The 27,765-nt window shown below is 37.3% G+C and overlaps 1 protein-coding gene across 2 annotated transcripts; it reads left to right on the top strand.

The window, feature by feature from the left end:
* Window positions 1-27,765, top strand: FAM199X (family with sequence similarity 199, X-linked). Of its 2 annotated transcripts, none has more exons than XM_013049055.2 (6): window positions 1-521; window positions 9,321-9,540; window positions 19,777-19,926; window positions 20,176-20,337; window positions 23,220-23,357; window positions 24,791-27,765. In XM_013049055.2, the coding sequence occupies exons 1-6, from the start codon at window positions 325-327 to the stop codon at window positions 24,959-24,961; spliced, it is 1,038 nt and encodes a 345-aa protein (XP_012904509.1). In that variant the 5' UTR covers window positions 1-324; the 3' UTR covers window positions 24,962-27,765. The 2 variants fall into 2 exon arrangements, with proteins under 2 accessions (XP_012904509.1, XP_004778745.1); XM_004778688.3 differs by having other exon boundaries at window positions 23,220-23,486.

Below are 27,765 nucleotides of genomic sequence, written 5' to 3'. Positions count from 1 at the left end.
GCGCGGTGGGCGGGGCGGGCCGGGCGGCGCGGCGCGGCGCTGCGCTGCGCTGACTGGGCTGGGCCGGGCAGCGGCCGCGACGGAGAGGGTTTCCGAGGCCACTGAGCCGCTGACGGGGTGGCCAGTCCGTTGCTGTGCCCTCTAGCAGCCTCTTAGCGCGGCCCGGCATTCCCTGGGCGGCATCTGGCCGCGGCGCTCAGCCTGTTAGCGAGCTACGGTGGGCACACCCCGGCTTGGCGGCGGACAGGTTAGAGTGGGGGAAGGGGCAGGCGCGGGAGCAGCCCTGGGCCACAGAGGGAGCCCAAAGCCAGGCCGTCTCCAGCCATGTCCGACGAGACGTCGGCCACCACTTCATACGAGAAGTTTCTAACCCCCGAGGAGCCCTTCCCGCTTCTGGGACCCCCTCGCGGAGTGGGCACCTGCCCGAGCGAGGAGCCAGGCTGCCTGGACATCAGCGACTTCGGCTGCCAGCTTTCCTCTTGTCATCGCACGGATCCACTCCACCGCTTCCACACCAACAGGTATGAACCGTCGCTGAGGGCAGGGGCGAAGTGCCCACACCCCTGCCTCAAAAGGGAGAACGCTGGGTCCCTCCCAAACGCTCCGCCTCGGGTCTGCGCTTCCATTCGTCCCCTCCCCCACCTTCCTCCGACCGGCGCTCCTTCCCTGGCTCCTTCCCTGTCCCCCTCCCTATTTTCACTCCTGCCCTCCGATTTTCCTTTTGGCCAGCATTTTACTTGCTCCCTTTTCCCCATTCATCTTTTGACCATAGCGACGCCTCCCTTTCCCCTCCTGCCTCATCTGTGCCGGGAGAATCCCAAATCTGCACCCTCAGTTTTAAGATGCATCCGTGTTTCCATCCACCCGAGAAAGTTTAACGCCTTCCATTTTCCATATGCTCTAGAGATTTCGGATGACCATCTATGGTTCTTTTGAAAGATGGCACTTTGAAAGCTAGAATCTTCAGTTTCCTGATTTTTTAAAAAAAGATTTTATTTATTTATTTGACAGACAGAGATCACAAGTAGGCAGAGAGACAGGAAGAGAGAGAGGAGGAAGCAGGCTTTCTGCCGAGCAGAGAGCCTGAAGTGGGGCTCGATCCCAGGACCCTGGGATCATGACCTGAGCCGAAGGCAGAGGCTTTAACCCACTGAGCCACCCAGGCGCCCCCAGTTTCCTGATTTTTAATCTTCCTCACAGCCCAATTTCCATCCCAACCCCATTTTTTTTTTTTTTTTTTTGTGAAGCTCCAGGAAACCAGACAGTCCTTTTTTTTTTTCCTCCTCCTTATGAACTCTTTGCTTTATCGCTTTAGGCCATGCCAAAATCTGTAAGCTTAGATCTGGAAGGTTCCTTCATGTAGCTTATCCCTTGGTTTGCTCCCCCAGTGGAGGGATGGAGCTAAGCTTAGGATGGGCTTGCTTATACAAATTTACTCAGAGGGTGCATCTCCTAACTGATTTTATTGGAAACTAGAGTGTTCTGGAGAATTAAGAATCATGTAAGCATTTGAGTGTTACACCAAATGTGGGGGATGTGAAGATGTTGTACACATAGCCCCAACCTAGAATATAGGTGGATATTGGAGAGATATATACCAAGGCCTGGGAGGGTGTGTGGAGAACAAGGGAAGAGATGGGTTCAGCTATGGAAAATAATGGCATTGAATTAAGGAGTCTGGTTCTGATTTCTGATCCACAATATGAGCATGAACAAATCCTTCCACATTTTAATGTCTTTTGCATGCCCTCCCCCACCTCTTAAATCAGCCTACAGATTTACTGAGATTCTACCAGGTACAGGCAGTGTATAAGACATGATTCTTACCTAAAAGAAAGTTAGAGTCTGTAAACCAGGTGTTATAGTTAAATAGACAGAACAGCAGTATAACACATTTGAAAAGGAAGTGGTAGTAAATTTGTTACCACTCTTCCAAATCTTCATTGCAAAAATGAGGAAACTGAGGCCCAGAGAGGAAAGACTAAGTTCAGGGTCATAAAACTGAGTTAGGCACAGCCAAGATTACTTCTTTGGAGCCAGTGATGAAACTTGGAACAGAACTAATGGCTCAGATGTTATAAATGGTTGTTATAGTTTCTTCGACTGACTCACAGAAGCTTACTTAACCCATGATGTGTAATGAGTGTAATGTATTTATGAAATCAAGTGTGCTTAGGATTGTTTGCATTGGAAAACAGTATAAAATAATACTTTTGCAACTGTTATTTAAGTTTTGCAGCATTGGAGCAAGTCTTATACACAGGGAAGTGAAATGATTCCAGAATTAGCCTGCTCCTATGATGAGGGCAGGGTTGTGGGGAAAGAGGCTAAGGGTAAGCACTGCCAAAATTGGTGGGGTGATGAAGAGTGAAGCAAGGAGAAGAATATATTTCTTTTTTTTTTTAAGATTTTATTTATTTATTTGACAGAGAGAGATCACAAGTAGACGGAGAGGCAGGCAGAGAGAGAGAGAGAAGCAGGCTCCCTGCTGAGCAGAGAGCCCTATGAGGGCCTTGATCCCAGGACCCTGAGATCATGACCTGAGCTGAAGGCAGTGGCTCAACCCACTGAGCCACCCAGGCGCCCCGAGAAGAATATATTTCTTACAGCTTGTTCTGTTCCTTTTTCTCCTTCCCATTTTTTTCTCTTGTGTTTTTCTATTCCTTTTCTAAGACCAAGGTAAGGCCAAGGTTGTTTTCCAGAATGGGAAAGTTAAGATGGAGGAGGTTCCTGTTCAACTCAAGTTTTCCCAAGTCAAACATTTTGTCTGCTTTTTAAAAACCTCCATCTCCTACCCTAATTTTCTGAAGGCTTGGAATGGCACTAGAAGGTTTAATGTATTTTGCTTTGTACCCTTTTCAGCAGAGATTAGGGGAAGCAGAAGTAGCAATATTTACATCAGATGGATGTTTTTGCCCTAGGTTACCTTGCTTTTTAAATCTTTTCTCATTCTGGAATCTTCTTTCCTGTCCCTCCTCAAGATGGCATTTGAGAGGACAGTATACTACCAGTCAGTTCTTTTCAGGAAGAAGCAAACAGCTAAGTCATGTATGTACGCAAAGTTTAGTTTACAGAATTCTTTTATTTTGGATTTGCATGTGTCATATCTTTTCTTCACATCACCAGTTCAAGCAGCAATTTAAAAACCAGATCTCTATAGTTAAGTATTGATGTTCTGCTTAGGGTTTTGTCATTATAAAACACATTTTTTGGAAATAAAAACCTTGTGAGTTGCTAGATACTTGGTTTACCTTTATCTTGCTTCTTCCTTGTTACCTGATAAGAAAACTGTGGAGCTTATTTAATGCCATTGATAAGAGCCTTATGATGATGGCAGTTTTGTGCCTGCTCGTTTACTGGACTCTGGGCTATATTTTAAATCTTTGTTAACCAAGGAATTCAGGGCACTCCTAATTTATGAGCTCTAAGTTTATAATGTTCATATCAGAGTCACCTGTGACTTAGGATGACCTATCATTACTCTAGGTTCTGTGGAAAGTTACATGAACACAGTCACCTTCCTAAGAATTCACACATTCCTAGGAGTATCTTTTAGGATTTTATGACCCAGTTGGGTTTGTCTGGAAGTTTGGTAGAACAACATAAATTTTGATAAACCAAGAAACTTATTTTTTAAAGATGTATTTATTTTGTGAAAGAGTGTACACATGCCAGAGGGGGGAAGGAGCAGAAGGAGAGAAGAGAGAAGCTCAAGCAGCCTCTGTGCTGAACCCGATGCAGGACTTGATCTCAACCTGAGATCATGACCTGAGCCAAAACCAAGAGTTGGACACCTAGCCAACTGAGCCACCCAGACGCCCCAATTATTTTTTTAATTTAAATGTTAATATGGAATATATGTGGTGTGTAAGACATTTTTGTTTGTACTTTCACATTGAATAATTGTGAAAAGTGAAAGGACAGTGTCTCACTTTTTCTTATTTTATTAAAGGTTTTATTTATTTATTTGAGATAGCGAGAATGAGAGAGAGAGAGAGCACGAGAAGGGGCAGGGTTAGAGGGAGAAGCAGACTCCCTGCCAAGCAGAGAGTCTGATGTGGGGACTCACTGGGACTTCAGGATCATGACCTGAGCCGAAGGCAGTCGCTTAACCGATTGAGCCACCCAGGCATCTAGTGTCTCACTTTTGTACACCCTATTGGCAGGATAGGTTTCGTTGTTGTTTGCCTTGTTTAGTTTTATCTTTTCCAAGAATAGAGATTTTTAGCTCTTTAGAAGCAGCGCACAGGAAAGGGAGAAATTGAAAATATGAGAGAGTGTGGGATGATAGGATATGGCTGGGATGAACTCAGAACATGAATGGAATATTTATTCTTAGAAATTACATGGAATGTTTTTTACTTCCAAGACTATAGAGAGGCTAAGAGGGATGAATAATAATACCAAGACAATTGAGATCACTAGGAGGAGAGGTGAGAATTTGAGTATATATGATTTGTGCCATCTGCTCTGACTTGGGGCCTTGATGGCCTATTGTGCTCCAAAGTTGTAGCAGAGGTTAGGGGTGGCTATATGGGTATTTTGGCAGATAAAATTTGCAGATAAATGTTCTCGGCTTTACTTTTAAACTAAAATTTGGGCAGCAAGCCTAGTTATTGCATTAAACTCCATTTCAATAGGATTCTTTTCAACGTTTTTCTTTTTTAAAGTAGAAAGTCTCCTTTGTGAATAATTTTATAGTTATAGCTAGGATCTTAGCATCAGGTAGCTTTCTCCTACTGGAAAAAGATAGAAGGGCTTTGCAGATTTGAATAGTTCAGTGCTGAGCACATGCTCACAGTGGTCATTTATGACATATTTGAAACCAACAAAACAGTCTAAAAGAATCACTCTTAAATTTTTATTACAAAAGCTCACTTTAGAAAATTGGCATATGCAAGGGCATGTGGGTGGCTCAGTCATTAAGTGTCTGCCTTCAGCTCAGGTCATGATCCCAAGTCCTGGGATCAAGCCCCACATGGGGCTCCCTGCTCAGCAGGGAGTCATCTTCTCCCTCTTCCACTACCCCTGCTTCTTCCTTTTCTCACTATCTCTTTCTCCCTGTCAAATAAATAAATAAGATCTTGAAAAAAAAGAAAATTGGCATATACAAAACTGCAAAGATCACTCATGACCCTTTCAGTAAAGATAACAACTACCAACATTTTGATGTTACTTTTAATGTTCTTTTTATGTTTATATATATAATTTTTAAAAATCAGGATCAGGTTATATATCATTTGTGACCAGGTTTTTACATTTATATTTTAAGTGTTTTTCTTTTCAAAAAATAGTCTGAAAATAAAATTTTTAATTTAAAATTTTTAAGGATTTTGGGGTGCCTGGGTGGCTCAGTCGTTTAAGCATCTGCCTTTGGCTCAGGTCATGATCCCAGGGTCCTGGCATCAAGCCCCATATCATGCTCCCTGCTCAGTGGGAAGCCTGCTTCTTACTCCTCCCACTCCCCCTGCTTTTGTTCCCTCTCTGGCCTTTTCCCTCTGTCAAATAAATAAATAAAATCCTTAAATTTTTTTTTTTTTTTTTGAGCGAGAGAACATGAGTTGGGGGCATGAGGGCTCAATCCCAGGACCCTGGGATCCTGACCAGAGCCAAAGGCAGATGCTTAACTGACTGAGCCACCCAGGTGCCCCTGAAAATATAATTTTTTAAAAAAAGATTTTATTTATTCTAGAGAGTGCAAGAGAACGTGTGAGTGGGGGGAGAGGCAGAGGGAGAGAATCTCAAGCAATCTCCGCAGTGAGTGAGTGCACAGAACCCCACGGGGTGGGGTGGGGGGAATCGTCCATCTCAGAACCCTGAGATCATAGCCTGAGCCGAAATCAAGAGTCGAGCACCCAATTGACTGAGCCACCCAGGTGCCCCCTGAAAATAGAATTTTTAATGATTAAGAAACACCATTATTTAGATATGTTATTTAATTTCCCCATATTTTGGGGGGGGCATTTCTTTTCCTTTGTTGGCTGCTATAAATGATACTGTTTAGATATGTTTGGGCATACATTTTTTTCCCCAATTTCTATCTGGGGAAGTGATAGATTCCTGAAATGGCAATTACTGAGTCCAGAGGATAACTTTTTTTGAAGCTCTTGATACATACACACACACACACACACACACACACACACAGAGTACCAAATAATCTCACTGGCAGTGGATAAAAGTACTACCTGCTTTGTTTTTGTTCACATTGCCTTAAAGTCATAATAACAATATTTGGAATTTATAATAGAATTTTTAAAAATCTCTAGTAGCAAAAATATTATTTTTCTATTTTGTAAATGATTGGTTTGAATGATAGTATGAACCCAGTGTTCTTACCACTGTTAATTTAAAAAAAGGAAAAAGAAAAAGAAGCAAAAGTCTAAGAATATTCAGAATCCTGTTAAATCGTTATAAAGTCATGGACCTAGAAAACTGAGAAACATACCGATTTTCCTCTATATTAAGAGCACAAAACCAAGCAAATTCCTGTCTTGTCAGTGATCTAGTCTTTTGAAAAGGAAAGTCATTATTAGTCATGGAGGGAAGCACATTTCTACTGAATTTTTGCAAGCTCAGAAAAAAATTTTCATAAAAAAAATTACCTAACAGCTTTTCCTACCACATAACACAGTACTTGGCCCATGAGACACTAAATGTTTGTTGTCTGGGTGGATGAATAAAGATTGAAAAAGCTCACATGCAATTTGAAGACAAAAGAAAAAATAATTGCACGGAATACAACATAGATGATGGTTTACTAGGTCTAGAAGAATGATTATCAATTTTTAGCTTTTATATTCTCTTATTGTACACTCTGAAAAAATTTGGTTAATTCCACTAGGTTTGTTGATTTTTTTAAAAATATGAGGATACTGCCTGCCTAGGAAGCATGTGATGAAACTAGGTATTCTAAGATGTTAGATGAATTTTAGATTTTGCCTATTTAACAAAGCATATTGACATCTGTACTGATAGTTACTAAACCATAATAGTTTAGAGAATGTGTGTCTGTGTGTGTTTTGATCCTTTAAAATATTCTACATTTAGCTCAAAGGAAAAAGTGCCATAAAAATGTCAAATTGCCTAAATTTTATAAATCAAGAACTTAGAAGTTACGATTAATAGTACAAAATAAGAGGGGGGGGGAGTTAAAAAGTGAAAAACATGGTTCAAAAAAATGGATTTAATGAGGATGAGAAACAACCTAGTAATAGGTAAGTAACAGGATTTTCTTCAGGAAGTCATTATTTCAATATCTTATCAGTATCAGATATACTAAATATTTATCTTAAGGATTAATTCCCTAATTAATTGCCTAAGCAATGAAGCAATGAAGATTATCTTGTTAATAGTATGAAGCTAGTGGAAATTCACAAAAGAAAACAGATTTGTAGATTTCAAGACAAAAGTAAGCCTGCAACAAATACCACAAGCAAAGTGTTAATATTCTTAATACATCAAGAACTCATAAAATCAGAAAAGAAAACATTAACACATAGAAAAACACTAGGACAAAATAGCTGATAAACATTTAAAAATTTGATCTTGCCAGTAATTGAAGAAATAAAAGTTGATATAAAAAAATTTTTTTTTCCAGGACGCCTGGGTGGCTCAGTCAGTTAGGCGTCTGCCTTCCGCTCAGGTCATGATCCAGGGTCCTGGGATTGAGTCCTGCGTTGGGCTCCTTGCTCAGTAGGAAGCCTGCTTCTCCCCCAGCCCGTTCTCACTCTCTCTTTAACAAATAAATTAATAGGATCTTTTTAAAAAATGTTTTCTCCCCCTGTCAGATAGGTCAAACTTTAAAAATTAAAATTGTACTGCTGTTAATGTTGTGGTGAAATGAGCATGTTTTATATACTGCTTCAGGGAGTGTAGTTGGTGCAATGTTTCAGAAGGGCATTTAACGAAGTATGAGAAGACCTTTAGAAGTGGTCATCTCCTTTGACTCAGTACTTTCAAGTAATCTATCCTGAAAGATAATATGTATTTTGATAAATAATTAGAAACAAAAAAGTTCATCTTGGTATTATATGTAATACCAAAAAAGATGGAAACAGCTTAAATATTATTGAAGGAATAAGATTAAGTAAATCATGAGACTTTTTAATTAGTGGAATGTTATATAGGCATCAAAATGTTTTCAAGTTAATAGTCATAGGGAAATGTTTAATATATAATATTAAGTGAAGAAAGCAGGCTACTGAAATATGTGTATATGTGTGTGTGTTTGTGCATGCATGTGTGCAGAATGCTGATTCTATAAACGATATATATGCATATACCAAAATACTATGGATTAGTTATTGTTGGGTAATGGAATTGCTGGTTTATCACTCCTTTCTTATTCTAATGTCTTTGCAATGATCTTGTATAGCATTGATACATAAAAGTCATTTAAACATGCTTTGAACTTCTGTATACTTTTTGCTTTTCTCTTGCCCTGCTGTGGCTACCTTCTTCCTTTAGTAATAATAATAATATAACAACAACAACAACAACTAAGGTGTATTGAGCACTTTTTATTCTAAGACTTCTGTATGCATTCCTGTGTAATCTTCATAATAAGTCTTGAAGATGGGAACTCAGGCTTGAAGACACTGTGTTTTGCTTAAGATCAAGCAGCAGTCAAATGACAGCAAAAATTTGAAGTCAGTCTGACTTCAGAGTGTATTCATAATCATCATGCTATATGTGTTGTTTATAGATAAAGATGTTTTATTTTATTCTTAATTTAGACACAGTTTTCTTTTTTAAAAGATTTTATGTATTTGTCAGAGAGACAGAGAGAGAGTGCACAAGCAGGGGGAGAGGCAGGCAGAGGGAGAAGCAGACTCCCCATTGAGCCAGAAGGCTGATGCGGGACTCCATCCTAGGACCCTGGGATTATGACCTGAGCTGAAGGGACAATGCACCAACTGAGCCACCCAGGCAGCCCTAGATACAATTTTCTTTTAAAATATTTTATTACACAAATTTTTAGGCAAATACAAGAGTAAAGGGAATAGTGTAATGAACCTCATATATCCATCACCCAGCTTAACAGTTATTCACATATGGCAATATGTTTTATAGCACTCTTCATTCTTTATTCCCCTTATTATTTTGTGAAAAATCCCAAATATATTTCATTCATAAATGTTTTAGTATACTTCTTTAAAAAATAAGGGCTCCTTTGAAAATAATCACAATATCATTGTCATACCTAAAAATATATTTACATTCTTCATAAATGTCTTGAATGTATCTCCTATTAATATCTTAAAATTGTGTGGATTCTGGAGTTCCTGTTGTGATTTCTTTTGTGTTGTGTTTTTAAGGTGGAATTTAACTTCTTGTGGAACAAGTGTTGCCAGCTCAGAATGCAGTGAGGAGCTATTTTCATCAGTTTCTGTTGGAGATCAAGATGATTGCTATTCTCTGTTAGATGATCAAGACTTCACTTCTTTTGATTTATTCCCTGAGGGGAGTGTCTGCAGTGATGTCTCTTCTTCTATTAGCACATACTGGGATTGGTCAGATAGTGAATTTGAATGGCAGGTAGGTTTGTTTTTTCCCCCTTGTATTACCATTATTACTCCATAAATAGAATAATGAATTTGTATTTTGATATTTTCATCCTGGCAACATTAAGAATTAGATGGAATATGTATCCTTTTTTTTTGATAATGTACAATTTAGGCTTCTGATGCTACAGATACCCTTTTGTGGATTTTCATGTGATTTAATACTTGTATAATGTTCCCATTAGTTTATATCATCAGTACTTTTCTACACATGCATCCAAGCAACTGTGTTCTTCCTGCATTTATAGTAAATAGCCTTTGTGTCCTTATGGACACAATATCCTTGCATTAGGGTTATGTTCTATATATCTAAGATCACAAACCACTGTTACCATAAAAGCATAAGCTTTGGTTCTGTTGTCAGAAATATAATTTCTCATTTTGTAATCTCTTCATAGTAGAGCTGTTTTTTGCCCTACAATGTTTTGTGTGTGTGTAGCATATATGCCATGTAAAATGGCATTGTGGCAAATTGTTTGGAAATTCTGCCTTATAATGAGTGCAGTCTATCAGAAAATGGAAATCATGTTATTGCAACATCCATTTTCTGATTGTAAAAGACAGTAACATTTGAGGAAGCTTAACTTGCGTATAGCTAATGTTAATATTCAACAGATACTTGAATGCCTCCTATGTTTGAAAGCCATCCAAATCTTGGAAGTTAAATTCCAAAGAAGGAACCAAATATTATTTTATTTCAAACATTTTCTTACTAAAATAGGAAGACAGACTGGCATGAAGTTAAAAACAGTTCTCCAAGTCCCACTCTGCTCTGGTTACCACTGTTAAGAGCTTGTGCAGATACAAGTATGTTTGCACAGTGTTAAAAACACACAAATGGAATCATATTTCAGCCAGTTTGGCCCTTTGCTTTTTTACAACTAACATCTCATTCTTTTCAATAGCTGTATCACAATTTATTTAATCTATTCTCTAATAATGAATATTTAGATTGGTTTCAGTTTTTTCTTGTTATAAAAATGCAACACTGAAAATTAAGAGTTTTTAAAGAGGAAAACAAATCTAAAACACCTCTTTTTATATTTTATACTACTTCAGATGTTTCTGTTTTATGTACGGTTGTAAATATGATTTGCATAAAAAATTAAAATATTTTTAGCTTTTAAAAAATTGAGATAAAATTTGCCATTTTGATAATTTTAAAGTGTATAGTTTAGTGATTTTTAATATATTCACAGTGTTGTACAGCCATCACAACTATCTAATTCAGGTACCTTTCCATCACTCTAAAAAGAAATCCATACCTGTTAGCAGATACTACCAATTCCCCCCTGCCTTCATCACCTCCATCACCTGGCATCCACTAATCTACTTTCTCTATGGGTGTGCATTTTTACATATCATATAAATGTACTCATATAATATGTGTCTGGCTTCTTTTACTTGGCATGTTTTCAAGGTTCATCCATGTTGTAGTGTGTCACAGTACTTCATTTCTGTCTTAGCTTAACCTCTATAGCAAATACTGTAGACTGGGTGGCTTAAACAACAAACATTTATTTCTCACAGCTCTAGAGGCTAAAAGTCCAAGGTCAGAATACCATAATGGTCAGATTCTGGTGAGGATCCTTTTCCTGGTTTGCATATGGCTGCTTTTTGTTTTATCTTCACATGGAGAGGGGAGAGAGAGCAAGCTGTGCTCTCTTCATCCCCTTATAATTATGGTCACCAATCCCATCATGGGGGGTCTACCCTCGTGTAAATGTAATTATCACCCAAATCCCTACCCCCAGATCCTCCAAACTGAGGATTAGGGCTTCAAGATAGGGATTTGGTGGTGGTGGTGGTGTAGGGAGGGTGCACACATTCAGTCCACACTAATTCCTTTTCATTGCTTAATAGAGATGGACACATCACATTTTGTTTATCCATTCATCTGCAGGTGGTTGGTTTCCATTTTGCAGCTATTATGAATATACTGCTGTGAACATTCAGATATAAGTTTTTATATGGATGTATCTTTTTTATTATTGAAGTATAGTTGACATACTGTGGATGTATATTTGTAATTCTCTTGTACATACACTTAGGAGTGGAATTGCTGAGTCATGTGATAACTTTATGTTTAACTTTTTGAGGAACTTCCAAAGTGTCTTCCAAAGTGGCTATACCATTTTACATTTCTACCAGCAATGTATGAAACTTCTAATTTCTCCATGTCCTTGCCAAAACTTAGTATCGTGTCTTTTTTATGATAACCATGCTACTGTATATAAAGGGGTATTTCATTTTGGTTTTAATTTGCATTTCCCTAATGAGTAATGATGTTGAGCATCTTTTCATGTACTTATTTTTCATATGCTTGCTGGTGATTGGTGTTCTTTTTTGGAAAAATGTCTATTCAAATCCTTAGCCCATTTTTAATTTGTGCTGTCTTTTATTGTTGATTTGGAAGAGTTCTTTATATGTTATGGCTACTAGACCCTTATACATGATTCACAAAAGATCTTTCCTCTCCTGTGGGTTGTCTTTTTACTTGATACTGTCCTTTGACACACAAAAGGTTTTAATTTTAATTTTAGTAATGTTCAGTTTATTTTTTCTTTCAGTTCTGTGCTTATGACGTCATATTTTAAAAAACCATTGCTTAATCCAAGGTCATACAGATTTTCACCTGTTTCCTTCTTACAGGTTTTTTTTTTTTAAAAGATTTTGTTTATTTATTTGTCAGAGAGCGAGTGAGCGAGAGCAAGCACAGGCAGACAGAGTGGAAGGCAGAGTCAGAGGGAGAAGCAGGCTCCCCGCGGAGCAAGGAGCCCGATGCGGGACTCGATCCCAGGACGCTGGGATCATGACCTGAGCCGAAGGCAGCTGCTCAACCAACTGAGCCACCCAGGCATCCCTCCTTCTTACAGTTTTATAGTTTTAGTTTTTACACCTAGTCTTTGAACCGTTTTGAGTTATTTTTTGTATATGGGAGAAGATGGGGCTACAAATTCATTCTTTTGCATGTAGATATTCAGTTATCCCAACATGATTTGTTGAAAAGACTATATTCATTGCTTATTGAATGGTCTTGGTACCCTTGTGGAAATGAATTGGTCATAGATGAGTAGGTTTATTCCTGGAGTGTCGATTCTGTCCCATTAATATGTATGTCTCTCCTTATGCCAGTACCATACTGTTTTAATTGCTCAAGCTTTGTAGTAAAGTTTGAAATCAGGAAGCATGAGGTTCTTTGTTCTTCTTTATTAAGATTGTTTTGGCTATTGGGGATCCCTTCTGCAATTCCACATGAGTATTAGAATCAGGCTGTCCATTTCTGCAAAAAGGGCCGTTAGAATTTTGGTAGGGATTGCATCAAATCTGTTATTTTTAGTGTCCAAGCCTTGTACTTCCTTGGTTCAATTTATTCCTACATATTTTATTCCTTTGATGCTGTAGAAAACAGAATTGTTTTCTTAATTTCATTTTTGCATTGTTCATTGCTAGTGTGTAGAAATAAAACTGATTTTTGTATATTGATTTTTTTTTATCCTACCACTTTGCTGAACTCATTTGTTAGCTTAAATGATTATTTTTCTGTGTGGATTCTTTAGAGTTTCTGTGTTTTAAATCTTGTCATCTGTGAATAGAGAGATAGGCTTTCTTCTTCCTTTCTAGTCTGGGTAGCTCTTTTTTTCCTTGCTTAGTTCCCCTGGCTAGATGACCAGTGCAGTGTTGAATAGAAGTTGCAGAAATGGGCATCCTTGTCTTTTCTGATCTTAAGAGAGAAGCATTTAGTTTTTCACCATTGAGCACAATGGTTGCTGTAGGTTTTTCATAAATGCCTTTCATCATATTAAGGAATTTCCCTTCTACTCTAGTTTGTTCGTTATTTTTATCTGAAAGAACTATTTAGATTTTGTCACAATGCTTTTTCTGCATTTATTGAGATGATCATGATGTACTACATTGACTTTTGTATGTTGACCCACCCTATGTTCCTGGAATAAATCTGAATTGGTTATGTTCTATGTTCTTTTTAATATGTTGCTGCATTTCATTTGTTAGTATTTTGTTGAGAATTTTTGCATCTGCATTCATAAGGGATATTGGTCTGTAGCTTTCTTGTGATGTCTTTGTATTGCTTTGGCCTCATAGAATGGGTTAGGAAGTATTCCTTTCTCTTCTGGATAACGTACTGTAATACAGTTTTCTCATTTAACATATAAACTTTTTCATGACCTTCATAATAACTCTTTTAGTGACTGTATAATATTCTTGGTACTATTCCTGGCACTATACTATTCCTGGTGCCAGAAATTGTGAGACCATTCCCCTTTTACATCTGTTTCAAAATTTTTTCTACTATTGGTAACACAGCAATAAACATCTTTGTGTGGTTACCTTTTTATTCTGTGCCTCATTTTTTAAAGTGCACACTTTGTATTTAAAATCAGATTGTGCTGAGTGAAATAAGTCAAGCAGAGAGAGTCAATTATCATATGGTTTCACTTATTTGTGAAGCATAAGGAATAACATGGAGGACATTGGGAGATGGAGAGGAGAAGGGAGTTGGGGGAAATTGGAGGGGGAGATGAACCATGAGAGACTGTGAACTCTGAAAAACAATCTGAGGGTTTTGGAGGGGCGGGGAGTGGGAGGTTGGGTGAGCCTGGCGGTGGGTACTATGGAGGGCGCATATTGCATGGCGCACTGGGTGTGGTGCATAAACAATGAATTCTGGAACACTGAAAAGAAACTAAAAAAAATAAATAAAAATTAAAAATAAATAAAACAGACTACTACAAAGATTTTTTTTTTTAGTCCAAGATTATCCACACTTGGAAGTTATAATTAGGAATCAGATAATTGACCCTGATGGTTGCAATTTTTTTAAATAAACATATATGCATTTTTATCCCCAGGGGTACAGGCCTGTGAAACACCAGGTTTACACACTTCACAGCACTCACCATAGCACATAACCCTCCCCAATGTCCATAACCCCACCTCCCTCTCCCTCCCTCCCTCCCCCCAGCAACCCTCAGTTTGTTTTGTGAGATTAAGAGTCACTTAAGGGAGTTGGGGGAAATTGGAAGGGGAGATGAACCATGAGAGACTATGGACTCTGAAAAACAATCTGAGGGTTTTGAAGGGGCGGGGGGTGGGAGGTTGGGGTACCAGGTGGTGGGTATTATAGAGGGCACGGATTGCATGAAGCACTGGGTGTGGTGCAAAAATAATGAATACTGTTATGCTGAAAATAAATTTTAAAAAATTAAAAATAAAATAGTAAAAAAAAAAGAGTCACTTATGGTTTGTCTCCCTCCCAATCCCATCTTGTTTCATTTATTCACAAAGATTCTTAATAAAGATAATTGGATGGAGTTCTGATAATTTTGAGAATTATTTTTTGATTATTTTCTTTGATTTAGAGTTATCTATAATATTACAAAGTGGCAGATTTTTTAAAATTTTAATTGCTGATTTCTTTACTCATTTCATGAATAGTTAGAGTGGAAAACTATCCCCAACCACTCACTATTAATGCACTTCACTGACTAGAACATTGGAATAAAAACGAGGCCTGCCTTAGTAATGTATTTCCCCACTTCTGAAAGTGGAGTGTGGGTACTCTGTTACCATGGATATTTGCTATTTAAATATTCTGAAAGGTTTAAAATGATCTGTCTTTGTGGGACCTTGTAATGATGTGCAGTAAATTATCCAAGAAGATAGTTACAAATTATGTGTTAGGATTAATATAGATTAAAATCGTTAACTATAACTTAAAAATTCCCAGTACCTCTGTTGTGATTAAAAACTACATTTAAATCTTTTTAACAAATGTTCCGGTTACTACTAAAGTAAATATAAAGGATTCATGGATTCTCTGGGAAGAGAAATACTAACTACTTGATAAAGCAGGATTTTAACCTTACAAGTGAAGTATTTAGCTTTTTTAATAGTCTTTGCTTGCGGTTCTTTTATTATTAAAGCTCTATTTGACTAGTGTTAGAGCTTGAGAAATTATTTTACTGTTGAGCAGGGAATTATAGAAAATTTAAAGAGTGAGTAATTCAGCTGTCACACTTGAAACCTAAAGGTGCAACTTGAAACTACACATCAGTTGTTACAGAAATTAGCTTACTCATAAAATTTTGCTGCATACTGCAGAAGATATGGCACAGGTTTGATTTAATTTTCCCTACTTGTTACAATTACTGTTTATAATATATACTAAATATTATTGTCCATGAAAAATATGGAATAAGAATTATTAAGCATTTCTAGCTTGAGATATAAAATGGAAAATTGCTTGTCTAATAAATATACAGGAGCTCATACAGTTAATTCTGGTGTACATCTGCAGCTCTGATCCCATATCTCCAGTTGACTACTTGACATTTTCACTTGGATGACCTTATTATTTAATGTACCTATTATCTGGTGCCAAATCCTTGATCAGTAATGTAACTTCCAATTACAGTGTTTCCATGGAAAAAAATAGACTCCGCTTTGTGACATGTCTTACAGTGTAGTGAAAAATGAGTGTTCATTTTGAAGGACATTTGCACTTGATTCTTTCATTATCACTACAAACTTTCATTATTCAATTGTGTTCTTCGTTCATTCCAAACTACCTGCAAGGCAAGACATCCCAGCATAGTTGAAAGCACCAGGCTTGTGTTCCACTTTGGATACTGGCACTAGTCATATAACCCTCCATAGACATCATTTTTCCTTATTCGTAGAATGGGGGTGTTGGACTAGAAGATCTATAATATTGCCTCAGGTCTCTTGCTATAAAAAATTGAGGTCTTTTAAGTGCATTACCCTGTATGAGTTGTATAACTGAAATGTGGCCAGTTTTCTTCTGGTTTCAACAAATGGTCATCTGACTATCATCCATTCAGTTATCAAACAGTCTTGTCAGGGCATCTGGCTGTCTCAGTCAGAAGAGCATGTGACTCTTGATCCCAAGGTTGTGAGTTTGAGCACCATGTTGTGTGTTGAGATAACTTTAAAATCTTATAAAAAGCCTTGTAAATCATTTTTCATTTGAAATTCTCCCTATTTATTCTCGTTTTTCTTCACATTTTTTGTTTATTTTAGTCTAAGTCTAGATCAAATAAGAACTTCCTGTCTGATTTCCAGTCTTTCCTTATTCTATTTTGTCCCTATACTGCTTTTTAACTCATCTTCCTCAAGACTAATTTCATCAAGTTATTTCTACTTAGAAAATGTTACTGGCCTACTTCTGCATATCATGTAACAGCTTGTTCATCCATTGAACTTTCAGTCCCCTAGCACTGATTTTCCATTTTAATTATATTAGTCTCCTTATCCTTAACCTACTTTTTTAAAAAAAATTGTGGTTTTACCAAGTTATTCTCCTTACTTGAATGCTTTCTCCTTTTGCACATTCTGTGATTCTGAAAGTACCTTGTGAAATTTCAGCCACTTTAGCAATATGTGACATTCTCTAATGGCTTATGCTACCTTTTATCAGGGTACAAAACAATGGAAAGAGATGGGAAAAGGAAGACATCTGTTTATTGAGTGTTGCCTTGTGCCACGCCTATCACCTCATTTAAATTTCTCAGCAATCCTTTGAGATCGGTGACATTAGCTATAACTCTGGGGCTCAAAGAAGCAAACTAACCTCCACAGGATCACATAGCTAGTGAGCAGCAGAACCGGGATTTGAACTCTGGCATCTTTTCACTTCTCCCTGAAAAAGAAATAGCCAAAGAACCACTAGTTGCCCTCTTTACCCCACCCCCACCCCCAACATACACGTAAACAGAACCAAAGGCACAAATATAAGTGCTTAACATATACTCTGTTAACTAGCAGATGTTCACTAAAGATTTAGGTGGAAATTGTTCTTAAATTTTGAGAGTATACATATTTTGATAGTGCCATTACCTAATATATCAAAGGAGCTTGAAGTAGGGGAGGACTTTCATCTGATACAGACTGTTCCATTTTGTTTTAGGAACCCCAGGGAGCTCTTTAATGTAGTAGTGTTGTGATTTGAAGTCTTTGAAAAGGAAAATAGCAAAATATTTTCTTTTTTGACATTAAAGACAGAAAGATGGCCTTCATCTATGCATTCAGCAATCATGCTTTCATGACACTGACTATATATAATAGATTACATCAAGGCTAAGAGTGAATGAACAATTAAAGCAGTGTTAATGAGATTTTTAATGGAAGTCATACAAATTGTTGGTAGTCATTTATATACTTGGACTCATCAGTGACTGTTAAAATGAAAATGTGGTTTTTAACAGTAGTAGCTTAGACAGTTTCATTCTAAGCATTATGGTCACCTTGCATGGTGATCAGCCCCATTTTGTATCTTTGTTTGTTAGTCCCTTCTGTATAATTGACTCCCCATTGCCTGGTCCCCTTGTAGCTCTTCTAAGCTTTAATCCTGCAGCTTTAACTCACAGCTAGATATTTCTCTTGATGACCTGTCATTTCAAACCTGGCATTTGTTGTTTGCTTTTTTTTTTTTTTAAGATTTTATTTATTTATTTGACAGAGATCACAAGTAGGCAGAGAGGCAGTCAGAGAGAGGAGGAAGCAGGCTTCCCGCTGAGCAGAGAGCCTGATGTGGGGCTCGATCCCAGGACCCGGGGATCATGACCTGAGCTGAAGGCAGAGGCTTTAACCCACTGAGCCACCCAGGCGCTCCCTGTCGTTTTCTATTTTGTATAATTGTATGTTTGTGTTATAATATTATCTTCCCCAGTGGAGTATAAAGTTTTTGTATAAGGACCATGACTTAAAATCCTTTGACTCCCCTGTACCTATTAATGAGTGCTCCAGGGAGAGTAGGAGACCAGATGTGTGTGACTGCAATAATCTTCATGGCTAAAGTAGCTTTTCTCTTTTGGTAACTTCAAAAGCCTAGTAATCATCTGGAGTTCAGATGCAATTGCACAGGACAACAACAACAAAAAGGTAGTATTTTGTACCTTATAAAAATGAAAGAATTATCTTTGAAAATTATGTACTCCTTGTAGAAGAAATTATGTTTCTGATGAATGACTTAAACTTATTTATTTTTAAAAGTTTATTTAAGTATCTCTCTACACCCAGTGTGGGCTGAAACTCACCACCCTGAGATCAAGTGTTGCATGTTCCTCCAACCAAGCCAGCCAGGTGTCCCTAAACACATTTATTGAAAATTAAACCCATTCTGACTTTTGGAGGTGATAAGATAGGTTTTTTACCCTGATTGTGGTGATGGTTTTATGGTTGTATGCATATGTCCAAAGTTCTCAAATTATATATATTAGATATGTACTCTTCTTTGTATCACAACTCAAGATAGCTGTTAAAAAATGAAATCAATTCTAACGTTTTTTTAAGGGAATTTTTAAAAAAAATTAACAGAGATCACAAGTAGGCAGAGAGGCAGGCAGAGAGAGAGGAGGAAGCAGGCTCCCCACTGAGCAGAAACTGATGCAGGGCTCCATCCCAGGACCCCGGGACCCTGGGACCACGACCTGAACCAAAGGCAGAGGTCTCAAACCACTGAGCCACCCAGGCGTCCCATTCTAACTGGTTTGTATTAGGCAGTGTAAAATTTTAGCACATTTATTTGGTGTTCATCTCACTTTAAATAGATTTTCTGTGTATCAGACTTACTTGCTTTTCTCCTTGGTCTACATGTTTTCTCAGAATTTTTCTAATTTTTCTTAAAAGTTTTTGTAATTTTTCTAATAATTCTGATCTTTAAAGAGGTTTGCTCTGTATTAACAGCATATTTTAAATTATTTTAATTGCCTTGTTGTTGATACTGAGTTAAGCACAAGGGCCATGGTTTATTTGTCTTTATATTGACAATGTCTCCAGCATAGTGTTGGGCAAAGAGCCAGGTCATGGCAGATCACTCTCATCTCCTGAGATGGAGACCAGTGTTCCTCATTCATCATGCTGTGTGAGCCCTAGCCTCACACATGAATTAAAAACCCTAAGGGTGATTGGCTCTTAAGTTAGCATTTTATTAACAAGTCTTGATTGTGATTTTCAGCTTTTGGAAAATATCTCATTGAATAAATGACTGTATACAAAGACTATGTTGATATTGCTGCTTTGTCTAAAATAGGAGCGAATCAGAATTAATGTCTTCTCTTTCTGTATTTGTCATTAAAAAGTCATTTTAATCAATATGAAATATGTTATAGGATTTAAAATGTATTTTTGAAAAATTTTGTTTTTCCTACCCCTTCTTATTTTTATAAAGTTACCAGGCAGTGACATTGCCAGTGGGAGTGATGTACTTTCTGATGTCATACCCAGTATTCCGAGTTCACCTTGCCTGCTTCCTAAAAAGAAAAATAAGCACCGGAATTTAGATGAACTTCCTTGGAGTGCAATGACAAACGATGAGCAGGTAGGGATCTTGATGTTCTTAATTGAAAGCATATATGTGGAGACTCTGGAAAGCTCAATGTATTGCCTATATAAAGCTACTGGGTAAATGTGGATTGCTTTGTACAATCTGAGTGGGGGCTTTAACTGTTTTGTAGGGAACAAATATCACGTTAAGTGCTTTTGATATTTGAAACATATTATAAATGACGCACTAAAATATTAGAGGTTTTGGCACTGATCTTGTTTATTATAATTTTTCATCACATAGGTGGAATATATTGAGTATCTGAGTCGTAAAGTCAGTACAGAGATGGGTCTTCGGGAGCAACTTGATATTATAAAAATAATTGATCCTTCTGCTCAAATTTCCCCTACAGACAGTGAGTTTATTATTGAACTTAACTGTCTCACAGATGAAAAACTTAAGCAGGTATGTAAAGAAAATACAAATTTTACAGCTGTTAAGAAAATCATTATTTTATAGTATGTAGACTTGAATAATATTTTAAAATACACAAATAATTAAGGTCCAAATCACTGCTATGAAATGTAATATGGGAAAAAATGGTGGCAGTAATTGAGAGCACATGGTTGTAAGGTTCTAGGTGCATCTCACCTGGCAGTGCCTTTCTGGGATCATTTGGATCTAGAACCTTCTTTTTAGTTGTGTAGGCTTTGCAACTTAATTTTACCACTTAAGGGGTGGTTATGCTATTTATTTATTCTAATTCACCTTAAAAAAAAAGAGTGATTGACAGAATCAGAATACTGATTATTGAGGGCTATCTATACTTGAGTGAACATCTGAATTGGGGGATTTGAGTTGTCTTGTGGAGTAATTAAGGCTGGCTAGGGTAAAATGTAATTTTCCTTTTGCTATGCTGAAATATACATTTCTGGTGTCTTCTAAATAGTCTGTACTGCTCTTTTTTTTGGTACATAGTTGAATGAATACTTATGTTCTCATTTTTAAAAAGTTTTTTTGCATTTATCATCATTTATAAAACTTTTATTTCAGTATTTCTCTCAACAGATATACTATAATTTTCTACATTCCAGCTCATTTTTCAATAGTTTTGAAATTGGACCTTCCATTTGAAGACAAGTTACCATGGGCCCCTAGCTAAGATTTAGGAAACACCCTAATCTTAGATATAATCAGCAACTTACTTAAATCATATTGAGACCTTTAAAAAAATGCCAAATCTGATTTGTTTTAAGGTTAATTTCTCTGAGCGTTTTTTTTTTTAAAGATTTATTTATTTATTTGAGAGAGAGAGAGCAAGCAGCGGGTGGGGCAGTGGGAGGAGATAGAAACCAGCAGAGGGCATGCTCCGTGCAGAGCCCAACTCAAGACTTGATATCATGACCCTGAGATCACGACCTGAGCTAAAACCAAGAGTTGGACACTTAACTGACTGCCACCCAGGTGCCCCCAAGTGTTACTTTCTTATAATCCTAAATTCTGGAGGCCTACAGCTTTCCATTTGCTGATTATATTTTATATGTTTTAAAATAAAGCTCCATAATATATATTCTAGAATTCTGAACACTGTCAATTTTTCTGGTACTTGTTTCTACATTTCGAGATTTCTCTCATCCTTTATAGTCTACTTATGTATCTCTCTAGCACTTTTTTATTTGATTTATTTATTTAACAATGTTAAGTATCTATTAAATATTAGGATACAAAACAGTTTAAAAATGATCCTTGTCTTCACAGAGCCTACAACTCAAGAAAAAGCCAAACAGATCAATCTTGTTTATAGTCCAGGTTCACAAGTCTGCATTCAATAAATGTTATTTTTATTTCTTTATAATTAGTTTTTTATTGTCACTATTATTTAAGCATCTATTACAAACCAAGTTCTTTTTTTGGTACATTCATCAAAAGCAAGAAATTAACATAGATACAGTACTATTAAATAATCTACAGACTGTATTTAGGTTACACCGGTTTTTCAGCTAATGTCTTTTTTTTAAGATTTTATTTGACAGCTCACAAGCAGGCAGAGAGGCAGGCAGAGAGAGAGGAAGAAAAGCAGGCTCCTGCTGAGCAGAGAGCCCAATGCGGGGCTCGATCCCAGGACCCTGGGATCATGACCGGAACTGGAGGCAGAAGCTTTAACCCACTGAGCCACCCAGGCGCCCCTAAGCTAATGTCTTGTTTTATCCCAGGATCCAATCCAACATTTTTTTTACAGTTTTTATTGAAATCCCAGTTAGTTAACATACAGTGTAATATTAGTTTCAGGTGTATAGTTGAGTGATTCAAAACGTACATACAATACCCTGTGCTCCTCATAAGTGCCCTCCTTAATTCCCATCACCTATTTAACTCATCCCCTCACCCTCCTTCCCTCTGGTAACCATCAGTGTATTCTCTATAGTTAAGAATCTATTTCTTGGTTTTCCTCTCTCACTCTTATTCCCTATGCTCACTTATCTTGTTTCTTAAATTCCATGTATGAGTGAAATAATATGGTATTTGTCTTCCTCTGACTTATTTCACTTAGCATAATACTCTCTAGCTCCATTCCATGTCATTGCAAATGGCAAGATTTCATTCTTTTTGATGGCTGAGCAATACTCTATTATATATATACATACTCCATCTTCTTTATCCATTCATCAGTTGATGGACATTTAGGCTCTTTCCATAATTTGGCTGCTGCCGATAATGCTGGTTTAAACATGGTGGGGGAGCATGTATCCCTTCAAATTAGTATTTTTGTATTCTTTGGGTAAATACCTGGCAGCTCAATTGCTAGATCGTGGGGTAGCCCTATTTTTAGCTTTTGGTGGCACCTCCATACTGTTTTCCAGAATGGCTGCATCAGTCTGCATTCCCACCAACAGTGCAGGAGGGTTCCCCATTCTCCACATCCTCACCAACACTGGATGTTTCTTGTGTTGTTGATTTTAGCCATTCTAACAGGTGTGAGGTGCTACCTCTTTGTAGGTTTTTTGTAAGAGTTTTTTATTCATTTGAGGGAGAGAGTGAGCAAAGGAGAGAGAGAAAAAAAAAACACAGCAAGGGGGAGGAGCAGAGGGAGAAGTAGACTCCCCACTGAGCAGGGAGCCCAGATCGGTGCTCAATCCCAAGACTCCAGGATAATGACCTGAGCCGAAGGCACACCATTAACTGACTGAGCCACCCAGACGCTGTTCAATGTAGTTTTGATTTGCATTTCCCTGATGAGTACATCTGTAGCACTTCTGATGTCTTACATTATGTACAATATTCTTTTTGCCAGTATTTTGAGGGAGAATGTTGAGGAATGACACTGACCAGTTTTTGTGTGTTCCAAGGTCAGAAACTATATCAAGGAGCATAGCCCTCGCCAACGGCCTGCAAGAGAGGCCTGGAAGAGAAGCAACTTTAGTTGTGCAAGCACCAGTGGAGTGAGCGGGGCCAGTGCCAGTGCCAGCAGCAGCAGTGCCAGCATGGTCAGTTCTGCAAGCAGCAGTGGGTCCAGTGTTGGAAACTCTGCTTCAAACTCCAGTGCCAACATGAGTCGAGCACACAGTGACAGCAACTTGTCTGCAAGTGCAGCAGAGCGGATTCGGGATTCAAAAGTAAAATGTCTAATCAATACAAAACTTTACCTTTCAATATTAACATTAGTACTCCTTCGTATAAATTTCTTGAATAGTTAAAATTATCTTGCTCTCTGAATGCCTGTGGGTTTTGGCTTTAATTGAACAAGCAGGATAGTCTGCTACTGGGTAAGACACTTCCAGCTGAGTGCTTTGAAATACTGTTTTGACCCACAGCTGTATCACATACAGTTTTACCTGATTTTTGTGTCTGTTTTAAGTAAGATAAATTGATGGAAATAGTGAGTGAGTCTCAAGATTGCAGTATTGGCTGCAACTCACTACTGAGCGGATCTCACTATGTTGCTGATGTTGCTGTCTATTAGCTCCTAAGAATGTTCTGCAAGGCGCGCGCGTGTGTGTGTGTGTGTGTATTAAATGTTTTTTTAGTGTTTTAATCTCGCATGTTTGTTCTTAGATCTTTTAAAAATATAATAACACCTCTAATTTCTGTCTATTTACAGTTGAAGAATTCTTTGTAATACTTTTGGGCACATAAAAAAATAGGGAGGTTTAATAAGTGTTTTTAGAATGGTTTTGTGATGCTTAGGTAAGTTCAGTTCCTTGCAGTGGTGACAGTTTGGAGCCAATTTAAGGATAAAAAAGGTATCTCTATAACTCTTAACGGAACCCAGTGGGTGACTAGGAGATACACATTCCTTCCTCCCCTGGCTCTTACCAAAGTAGCAGAAACATAGCCAGCTTTGTTGGTTGCCAGGGGATTCCTCTGGATATGTGGTCATTCCTTTTTTCCATCAGTTTACCACTGACAAGGAATGGAGTACCCACTGGGTTTCTAATGGGCTTTTAAGATGGTATTTGCCTAATGTGGAAAAGACATGATTCTTTCCCAGCCATTGTAAAATTGCTAGTGCTTTTAGATGAAAAACACCTTAAAAGTGTAAGCATTAGAGATATTGGCAATGTTCTCTACATTGGTATTCAGTATTGTTTATTATGTGTTCACTCTGCAGTTACACCAATGTACCTTAATTTTGAAAAAAAAAAAAGAAGCTTTGAAATGACTGATTATCCATAACTAGGCAAAATGACCAGGTTTCAGTTCTTCCTAAGATTCATGGGTCAAATAGTATAAAAATAGAATCTTGAAGAATCTTTTTCCAGTCTAAGCCAATGGCTCACTTACTGGAACCAGGATCATCCTGCAGAGGAATTTGGACAGCTCCAGAGATTCTGAAAATACAGAATTTGATCCATAAACTGTTCTGGGGTGGATATGCCAGAACTGAATCTTACTGATTTAGAAATTTTTATTTTGACAGAAGCGATCCAAGCAGCGGAAGTTACAGCAGAAGGCTTTACGCAAGAGGCAGCTGAAAGAGCAGAGGCAGGCTCGGAAGGAGAGGCTCAGTGGGCTCTTCCTTAATGAAGAAGTGCTGTCCTTGAAAGTGACTGAGGAAGACCACGAAGCAGATGTAGATGTTTTGATGTAATAAGGGTGAATTTATCAACGGTCTTTCTAAGTATTTAAGTATTCTACCCTTTTATTTGTTTACATGCATCTTGACCAAACTTTTGGTTAGGGCTGTGCTGATGTATTATTAATAATTTAGGCCAGTGGTTCTCAGCAGGTGGTCCCCGGAGCAGCAGCTTCAGCATCACCTGAGAAGTTGTTAGAAATGCATACTACCAGGCCCCATTTCAGATGCAGTGAATCAGAAACCATGGGGAAGGGGCGCCCAGCATTTTGTTTTAACAAGCACCAGGTTATTCTGCTGCACCTAGCTCTCATTTAAAGAACCACTAATTTAGTAAATGTCTTGACTATTTAGACTTTAGGGTGGTTTAAGTGGGCTTTTTCAAGAACTAGTACTTTTACAGTTTAGGAAATTTCAAGGTACTGCTGGCAAGTAGTTTATTATGTCAGTATAGGCACATACCTAGTGATCATAATTCAGTTTCTTTTTTAATGTTACAGTTCCTTTGTTTGCTTTTTCTAAAGGGCCATAGTATAATTCTCAATTCCTAGTGAAAATCTTTTTTTGAGGTTATGGGGATCGGGTGTGGATTGCTGTTTACAATAGTGCCTTCATTAGGTTTAGTTGTGTTTTCATTTGTTATTAACTTAAAGGTTTAATAACAGGCCCTAATGTCTTTTCTGTTAGGTTTGTTTGTTTTTCACTTTATGTAAATTTAGAATCCTATTGTAAGTGATGACTACTGAGGAAATAATGTTACTAGTAGTTGAACTTTAGACTTGATGCTATATTGGTTAATATTCAAATGGAGAAAGCAAATAAACAAAACCTATTCTGCTTTTCTGCTGCTTTTTGAAATTTTAGGCTGTGAAGCTGTCTCAAAGGCAGAAGCTATGTCTTTTCTTTTTGTAGGTCATTTTTTCCCCAGCACAGCTCTAATTTTTAAATATTTGGTATAACAGCTTCTGGCATGTGAACAGGTTAATGTTCAAAGTTAACTAAAGAAAATCCTTACAGTTCTCCTGAACTTCTCTATAAATCATTTAGAAATACACAGAGCAGTGAGATATAGAAAAGAAACTGTAGCTTGTTGGTTATTAATAGAAGTCTAATTTTAGATGTGAAATCATGGAGTTTCTTTAAATGTTTTCATGGAGAGTTTGTTATCATGAATATTAGAAGTAGTGTGATTCCTTTTCTTCTGCCACATGTTAAGTGTCTTTAAACATTCACATGGGTTAAAGAAGATGGAAACTGATACTACTGACAATCAAGCTCCTTTCTGACTTCCATGATTTTCTTTTTATTGTGGATAACTTGGGGAGGTAATCATGAGTCTGTAGCAGGAGTTGTAATCAATATTTTTTTAAACTCTAGAGTCAAAGGTTGATAGAATTTTTACTTTTTTTAACTTTATCACATCAAGTGACTCATTAAGAAAGAGGTGAATTTAAATTCTTAATTCTCAGTTGATATAAAGACTTAAGCTTTGCTTATAATCATGTGTTTTGAAAACTTGATTTTACTTTAGTTCTTGAAGGTTAAAGAATTGAAACTGAGGATGAAAACTGAATGAATTGCAGCTTTGCTGAGGTCTGTGGTATGGTAGATTTTGAAGAGTACTAAACTCGTGCTTTAAAATTTTACTAAAATGAAATTATGTGTATATGGAGTACTCCCTCTGAATTTCGACTTACCCCTTCTTTGATGCTCCTGACCAGCCTTAGAGGGCCCAAAGGGAGCTTGAGGTCAGACCCCAGAATACTTTGAGGAGGGTGGAAAAGGGTCAACCTTGTGTTTTTCCCTTTCAAGTATAGGAGGAGTAAAAGAGAAGAGCAAATACAGCTGAATTTTCTGTCTGCTCTTAGCAAAAGCAAAATCTCAGAGAATGACTTGTCTGTTCTCTTTACCTACTCTTCCAGGAAAACGGGCCACTTTTGGAGACCATAGAGCAGCATTTATCTGTTAAATACTTGGAAACAATTGGAAGTAACCAGTAAAAGAAAATCCTAACAGGGTCATGATATAATAAGACCAATTTTTCCACTCCCAGCAATCACATAGTCTTATTACCTTAGATTTAACTTGTCACTATTAAACAAGTTTACCAAAGCACCACAAAGCCAATTTTAAAAGTTTACAAAGATTAGAGTGTTTATAGTAAAGTATGCCATGAAATTTTATGTAAATCTGGATACACTGTCTTTACAGTACTATAAATTAGAGATTGCCCATAAAGTTGGTTTAGAGGAAATTGAAAGTAATTCCTCTGATTAAAAGAAAAAAAAATAAAAACAACTTGGGTTTGCTTATGATGTGGAAGAGGAAGATTACAAAGTCTTTTGCCATCTCTTTCCCTATTAAAAAAAATAGCAGTAAAAGACAAAGTTCTCTTGTTTTTGTTAATGTGCTATTGCTGTGTTTTTTCTGTTTTAATATTTCATGTAGATAATTCAAGTTGGAATTCTTTCTTTCTTGGAATAAGTAGTAATTTATTCAGTCTGGTATATCTCTGAGTTTAAGACCAATCCAACTCAGTATTTTTTTCTTTTAAAATATAAATCTAAACTAATCAATTAATAAAAATGTGAGCCTTATTTGCTCTAGTGTCAGTTGTCATCTGTAGAGAATTGACACTGGAGCAAATAAGTTTCCCCACCCCTTTAAACATAGCCTTTATTAACTTAGGGCATGATAAAGTTCCCTCAAATTTTTCAAACAACATTTTATTAGTTTTTTTAGATTTTGTTTATTTGCTTAGCAGAGAAAGACACAGGGAGAGAGGGAACACAAGCAGGGGAAGTGGGAGAGGAAGAAGC

Source organism: Mustela putorius, unplaced genomic scaffold (assembly GCF_011764305.1).
Source record: "Mustela putorius furo isolate JIRA1106 unplaced genomic scaffold, ASM1176430v1.1 tig00003901_pilon_pilon_pilon, whole genome shotgun sequence".
NCBI classification, from domain to species: Eukaryota; Metazoa; Chordata; class Mammalia; order Carnivora; family Mustelidae; genus Mustela; species Mustela putorius.
The sequence above is the reverse complement of the archived record's forward strand: the minus strand, read 5'-3'. Positions and strand labels throughout refer to the sequence as shown.